Genomic DNA, 7816 nt, shown 5'->3' with positions numbered 1-7816 from the left:
TACACAGTGTCAACTACTTTACATGGAAATGTGGTACACAGCATTTTGAAGATGTTCCTTTACACACCACATAGTATTTATAATTATTTGGCCTTCTAAAAACTCTCCAACACATATTCCTTGATTATCATCATGTCCAGACCAACTGCTCACCTTTTTAAATACAACGCATGCGAAGAGACATTCCGTTTATCTTAGTAACAAGTTTACTTCTTTTCTAAAGAGACTTGACTTCTGATCTACACCTCTACAGATTTGCCAATTTCCTTGAAGCAAATACAATAATCGTCACATTTGTTGGAACACCCATCCCCGTTTTCCCCTTCCTCCAATGTTGATTTCCACAACTACTAGTAGTCGGCCGAAAAATTCTCACACAACATTGAATTGGGGAAAGGGGGATGTGGTATAAGCTACGATCTTGTAACACGATGATTCCCTCCATTCGCTAAGGCCCAGTTCAGACGTCGTGCTTCTGCCGTGCCGAACTAAATTCAGGAATTAAGTTCGACAAAAGCACGGCAGAAGCACGGCGTCTGAATCAAACTTTTGAATTAAGTTCGGCAAAGCAATTAAGTTCGACATCCTCTGTCGTGCTACACGACTCTGGCACGGCAGCGATTCAAACGTCGTGCCTCTGCCGTGCCAAACAAAATTCATAAATTATATTAACGTATTTTGGCAGAGTTTTGTTCGCGCGAGGAGTTACGAGGAGACCACGAGGAGACCACGAGGAGAATTCTCCTTTACGGATTATGCGCATTGAGTGTTAAAGTAACAACATGGCGGCTTGGCGAAGAAGTGTTCATGTGAACGAAATTTCATCCGCCGAAGAGCAAGCTGGTGATGAATCATGGAACGAAGACGAACCCTTTGATGAAAACATTCCATTAGCTGGCTATGAATGTGGAAGGGAAAATGGCGAAGAAGCAGCTAGCGACGCTGAATCTGAAATCAGCAAGTCTACGAATTCCGGGAGCAATCGGGAAAAGAAGAAGAAAGTTGGAAGAAAATCGAGTTGGAAGGAAGACGACATTACAGATATGGTGGATATTGTTTGTAATAGCGATTATTACAAACAAAGAATTATCTTCACGAATTCAAAAAACTCAAGAAACAATGAGGTATATAGCAAGTTGCTCAAAGATATGCAGGAACGGTTCGAGGCACGTGGTCATGAGGTTCGGTTCACTGTGGAGCAAGTGAGAAACAAGTTAAAAAAGCTGATAAGCGAATGCAAAAAAGTGGCTCTCACTGTGAAAACCGCGACAGGTGTTAATCGCTTCCAAGAAGAAAAGAATTATGGGCCATGGTTCCCCATGCTGTTTGCTCTCGTGAAAAGTCGAGATTCCTGTCAGCCTGAAAGAGCAGTTGAACCAACTGATGGGAGCAGTGAAAATGTAAATGAAGAATCAAGGGCAAGTCCAGCAAGTGTACAGGACAGCGATGAGAGTACAGGTAACGGATCGTCAGATGGTAGGAAGCTTTTTGTACCAGTCAAAAACCGAGGGAAAAAAAGGAAAGAAGTTGCCTCAAGTGCTGTTGAATGCATGGAGAAGTTGTTAGAAAGAGACCCAACCAAAGATCTCCTTGAGTTTTATCGCGAAGAGAACGAGAAGGCTAGAAGACACGAGCTTCAACTCATGCAAATGATTATGTCATCACAGCCAACAGCCCAATCTGTTCAGTGTTCTACTCAAGGAAGCTACCAGCCGTATGGTTACATGTCTGTCCCACCTCAGCATGCTTATGGATATATGGAAAGTGGGGGTATGCATCAGGTGCAAGGTGGAACTGCATCAAGTGTGGCGAACAATAATTCCCAAACTTTCTTCGACCTCTGACTTTCAATTAATGACTGGATCTTTTTTCCACAATATTTGTTGTGTTGTGAGTAGGAAATATTTCTAAATGTAAATTTGTTGTTTAAATCTTCAGGTGTTCAGAAACATGGGAAGCTATTCCAGAAGTAATAATTGGGAAATTTCCATGATTATATTTTTGTGTTTTTAAAGTTCATTATTCTACTTTAGTGTAGCAAAAATTCATCAGCTTGAATGGATAAAAATAATTATTGATTATTTATGAAGGGATCCTGTAGTTCTGAATGCAGATCTATTGTCTATTTTCCAATTGCCCATAATTCACTCTGATTGCCCCCAAATTTTGCCTAAACCATTTTTGTGAAATGCTCTTGGGAATATGCAGACCTCCCAAGAGCATTTGGCAAAAAAAGTTTATGCAAATTTGGGGGCAAACAGAGTGAATTATGGGCAACTTGAAATTTTCATTGTGATTTTGGCCACTTTGCTTCTGAGCTACTTTTCCTCTTTTTATATTTGCAATTATTTAATATATGCATTTTACAGATATGGATACAACCTGCGAAGGATCTATATGTTACATAGGTTTGAAAATTGAGCAATCCTCTCCCATCGTGCCAGGATAGCACGTGATTTCACAGGGAAGTTGAGTTAAGATATCCATTAACAGTGATGTCATGTTACCAGTAACCAAACAATTTATTGCTTGTATTAGAGAAATCATGTTCATATACCAAGCTGACAACATAATCATCATGAAGGATTTAAATACTATAATTATAATTTTTAAGTTATCATGTTTTTTGAAAAATAGAAACATCTTGCTACAGAGATAGTACAAACTTATTTCATTTTTTTTTTTCATGTAACTTCAGTAAGAACATATGGTAGAACAAAAGTCTCTGCTTAATGTTCCACCTGAAAGGTAATGGGAACTACACTTTTTCTGTGACAAAAACAACACCAGGTTCTTTATCAGTCATATTTAAATTCAACTTTGTAGTGATGCCTAGAGGACACAAACAAAAGAAATTGAACCAGAATGTTCATTCATTCATTCATTTTGTTTATGTCTTCTAGGCGCATAGGCCTCGCTTCCAAGTTGAATTTTATCATATCAAAGGAACCCTTTTGAAGAACACGTCCCTTTACAAAGGAGCCTTTTTGGCTTCTGTGGTACACTTGAAATTTCAACTTAACCCTTTCACTCCCAAGATATAAAATAATGTTAATTCTCTTTACTGGGTGCTATACATTCCTTTTAATGTCAGTTTTGAGAATTTGGCAATTGAGGCAGTATCTCCCAGGGGATGGGGATGGGGATAGACTTCTCTATTCTCATCACCTCTCTGCTAGAAAACATACTGATCTTGTAAGGGAAAGTACATATCAGTCACTGGAGTGCAAGGGTTAAATATAAATCAAGTCTTCAGAATACACCTTGTCCTTGTTTTTCTCTCCACAACTTCTGTGTGAGCACAGTTCTTATCCTGCTTGCCTGTCGACAGTTATCCCTTATTGGCCGACAGTTGGTCATGTTCAAGAGACGCCTTATAACATCCCTGGGCCTTCTCTGGTTTGTTGCCGGGTCAATAGTGGCATCCAGTTGTCTGCTCAAAGTATCCCCCCGTTCAATACAGATGTTATGCAACACAATACATGCAAGTGTATTGTCTCGAACTTCTTCTTGGGTGCTCTCACACTTCCTAAGAAGCACTCGCCACCTACCTTTGAGCCCACCATAGGCATCCTCAATGATCATTCTTGCTCTGCTGAGTCTATAATTAAAATATTGTTGTGGGGGGGTCAAAACAGCACTCGTATTAGGTTTCATGAGCCAGCTTTGAAAAGGGAAAGCAGAATCACCCAAAATTAGAGGAGGGACACTAACACCTTCAATTTCTTTACCTATATCAGGTATTACTTGCCCAGCTGTTATTTTACTCCAAAGGTTGGTTGATTGCAAAATGATTGAATCATGTGAATTTCCCGGGAATCCACAACTCGCCCAAATAAATCTACGCTTTGCATCTACCAAGGCAATTAGGATGATTGAGTAAAAGTTCTTATAGTTGTGGTATTCTTTGTTTGCCTGTAATCCACCTACAGGGCATTTTAATGGTATATGACATCCATCAATGGCAGCCCAGCTGCATGGGAATTGCCACACTTCCTCCATATCCAAAATTTTGTCCCGGAATTCCAGTTCGTTCCTTGGAAAGTATTGGGAAACTTGTTCATTCCACAGATTGTTGATAATTGCCTTTGTAACGTCACTTACTATCCCGCAAACTGTTGAGACTCCAAGGCCGGTCATTTCAGCTATTGTGTAGAAGTAATCTCCTCTGGCTAAACGGTAAAGGCACACTGCCAGCCTAAATGCTGGTGGAATCGGATCTTCTGCGACAGTGTCGCGTTGCAAGTCGTGTTCAATGCGGCCAAGAATAAACCTGAAGGTTGCCTTGGACACACGGAATGTCTTCTTGAACCCGGCATCACTGTACGTATTCCACAAATGTTCAAACCATCCGTAATTGTGCCGTGGTAGTCGTCGACAGGATCGAACAGCAATGGAGTTTTCGGAAGAAAGCAGGAGTGTAGTTAGGAAGCAAATTCGCAATAACAGCATTCGCCTTGCTTGCAAAATGTGAAGTATTTTCTGCATGCTTTCTCTCCGTCTTCTTCTCGAGTCTTGCAATAATTTTATCAGCAGGAGTCTTCGCTGCGGCGCCATTGTTTTTGTTTCGTCACCGCTGACTAATTGTTGCGTGGCTTTAGAAACTCCTGAATTTGGTACGACTATGGCACGACGTCTGAATCAAAGTCATGTTTCTGCCGTGCTACAGTCGAACCTAATTGGAATTAAGTTCGGCACGGCAGAAGCACGACGTCTGAACTGGGCCTAAGTGTTCCAACTAAATATGTCTAGTATTGTAGGTATCGGAGAGGCTGAACATTTACGCACGCATGCGCTGACGGAATGTTTGAAGACGAGACGAGAAAAATATGCAGTACCTCCAGACGTGGCGCTGGAGCGTCGTACCAAACGAGTCATCCCGGGATTTCGGCCCGTGTGATCGCTTTTGGACGCAGTTGGCCCTTCGCTTCTTTCTGCTACCGACCTCGCCTCCCGGTACGGCATTGAGAGAGGGATATGTCGGCCCCTAAACCATATGAGACAAAAGGAGCATGCGCGGGGTGTCTGTTGGAACAGACGTGTTTTTTGAGTAGGACACTTTCCCCTCCCTCCATCGCGTTTGTTGGGATGTTCAAGAGTCGAATTAAATGACGAAAACTAGAAAGAATAAAAGGGGAGCCCGTAGGTCCTTGGAAGAATCGCCGAAGGAAGTGAAAAAACTGAACACTCGGTCTTCTCCATCTCAGAAAATCGAAGGAAATATGGCAGAAGGTGGAACCGCAACTTGTGATGCGTCCTTTCAAGAAGAACCAACGCTATCGCAATTGCGAGATATTTTAGTTAATCTGGAAAACTCTGTGGCGGCAATATTGCAAGACAATGCTAATCTTAGAGAAGAGCTCTCGCAATTTAGAGCGACTTTTCAGTCACATGGCCGCGACATTGAGCAACTTAAGACGAAACTTGCGAAGGTCGTAAGTGAAAATCAAACACTTAGGACTGAACTTGATCAAACGAGGGAAAAGTTAAAGAAGGAACAAGATGATACATCGAGAATGTGGGTGGAGCTGGATGAACTACAGCAGTACAGTAGAAAGTCCTCGCTGGAAATTTATGGAATACCGGAATCGGCGTACGTGTCAACAGATGAAGCTGTGTTGAAGTTGGCGAGAGCTCTGGACGTAGAAATATCTTCAACTGACATCGACATCTCACACAAAATCAAGCCGAAAGGTAAAACTTGTATCATTGCTAAATTCATCAGCCATAAAACTAAAACGAACCTGTACAAGAAGAGAACTAAACTGAAGAACATAGGTTTGAAAAATATATTTCCTAGTTTTTCGAATACCACTTCGGCCGCTGAGTCATCACGTATTTTTATTAATGAACGCTTGACAGCTTATAGACGAGGTCTCGTGGCCAGAGCAGCCAAAATGCGACAGAATAGCGCTATTGATAGATTCTGGACTATCGACCGTACGGTTTTCGTTAAAACTTCCCCAGAAGGGTCTCCGACCAGGATTGTTGATGAAAACGGCTTCAATAATTTATAACTGCCACCAGAAAATTTAGGTATCTCGATTATTATTATAATTATTATGAAGAGAAATGTCTTCTGTTTAAATCCTTTTTTTTTTCTTTTGTCTTTGGGATGAAGAACTAAATGAATAAGACGAACTTAAGAATGAACCTAAACTAATCTATGAAGTGAAAAGTAAAGCGACTATATTTAGAGCTAAGTGTAACTGGGTTGAAAACGGAGAGAAAGCGACCAAGTATCTTTTCAATCTAGGAAAAAGGAATTACAAACGAAAGGTCATTAATGAAATTGAAACCGAGGAGGGCGTATCCATAAAGGATAATAACGAAATTTTGGCGAAAATTGAACAATATTATAGTGATCTTTATCGGTCCAAAATATTACCGGATCATCCACAGGAAAGTTTTAATAAGTTTACACAGAATGTCGAAATGCCAAAACTTTCAGACGAGGAAAAGGTGTCTTTAGAGGGTTACCTGACATTTGAAGAGTGTCAGAAGATATTAGAAACCTTACCAAATGAAAAATCACCCGGCGAAGATGGATTTACGGCGGAATTTTATAAACACTTCTTTGATTTGGTGGGGTATGATCTTGTTGAAGGCCTTAATGCAGCCAACGATATTGGGCAACTGTCAATATCTCAGCGCAGAGCTGTGATCACTCTATTACCCAAAGGGGATGAGTCATTAACACATTTATATAACTGGAGACCAATAACATTACTGAATGTTGATTACAAAATTGCATCTAAAGCTATAGCGAAGAGAATTGAGCCAATCCTAAACAAACTTGTCCATTCAGATCAAACTGGATTCGTTAAAGGAAGGTATATTGGAGAGAACATCAGACTGATTAGTGACATTATGGAACAAACAAAAAAACTAAATAGTACAGGGGTTCTCATCTCGGTAGACTTTCAGAAAGCTGTTGATTCCCTTGAGTGGTCCTGTATCCAGTCAGCTTTAGAGGGGTATAATTTCGGTGAGGGAATTGTTAATTAAGTGGATTCAATTGTTTTACAAGGATATAGAGAGTGCAGTTATGAACAATGGATATTTGACAAGTTGGTTTAAGCCTTTAAGAGGAGTGAGGCAAGGGTGCCCTCTTTCACCATTTTTATTTATTTTGACTGTCGAAATTCTGTCTAACAATATTCGACAAGATACAAATATAAAAGGAATAGTTGTCTTTGGAAATGAAATCAAACTGACCCAGTTCGCTGATGACACCAATCTCTTTTGTCGTAACCTTGACTCTGTCAGTGCAGTTCTTAACAAAGTTAATATTTTCAGTAAATTTTCAGGGTTGCACCTTAACATTGGTAAAACAAAGGCAATGTGGCTTGAAAGATGGTCAAACAATAAAACAAGACCTCTGGAGATGAAATGGGTGCGAGAACCGAGGCTAAAATATTGGGAGTTTATGTATCTTATAATGAGAAAGGAAATTACCAACTTAACTTTAAACTTAAAATACAGAAAATGCAGTCTAAACTTGATATTTGGAATTCTAGAGCTTTGACACTATATGGGAAGGTATTAATTGCAAAATTCCTAGGTTTGTCGCCTTTGATATATTCAGCATCTATAGTTAACGTTCCTACAGATATTCCTGCTAATGTAACAAGCAGACTCTTTAAATTTCTTTGGAAAAATAAAAGAGATAAAATTAAACGGGATGCTATGTATCAAGAATATGACAAAGGCGGCTTGCGAATGATAGATGTTGATGTAATGTTCAAGTCATTAAGGTTAGCATGGATACCCAGGCTGTTACAAAATACTAAAAGCAATTGGAAAACTGTTCCTG

General features: G+C 40.1%; 1 protein-coding gene across 1 annotated transcript; it reads right to left on the bottom strand.

The window, feature by feature from the left end:
* Positions 1 to 3249: 3249 nt before the first annotated feature.
* LOC137976354 (uncharacterized) lies at positions 3250 to 4717 on the bottom strand. The gene has a single exon (XM_068823694.1). It carries the CDS (start codon positions 4555 to 4557, stop codon positions 3253 to 3255), a length of 1305 nt encoding a protein of 434 aa, XP_068679795.1. The 5' UTR covers positions 4558 to 4717; the 3' UTR covers positions 3250 to 3252.
* Between the last annotated feature and the right edge of the window lie 3099 nt (positions 4718 to 7816).

This window comes from Montipora foliosa, chromosome 11 (genome assembly GCF_036669935.1).
Source record: "Montipora foliosa isolate CH-2021 chromosome 11, ASM3666993v2, whole genome shotgun sequence".
Classification (NCBI taxonomy): domain Eukaryota; kingdom Metazoa; phylum Cnidaria; class Anthozoa; order Scleractinia; family Acroporidae; genus Montipora; species Montipora foliosa.
The sequence above is the reverse complement of the archived record's forward strand: the minus strand, read 5'-3'. Positions and strand labels throughout refer to the sequence as shown.

Bases quoted from the DNA above. Each gene is read 5' to 3' on its own strand.
- LOC137976354 (XM_068823694.1), bottom strand. From the start codon at position 4,557: ATGGCGCCGCAGCGAAGACTCCTGCTGATAAAATTATTGCAAGACTCG.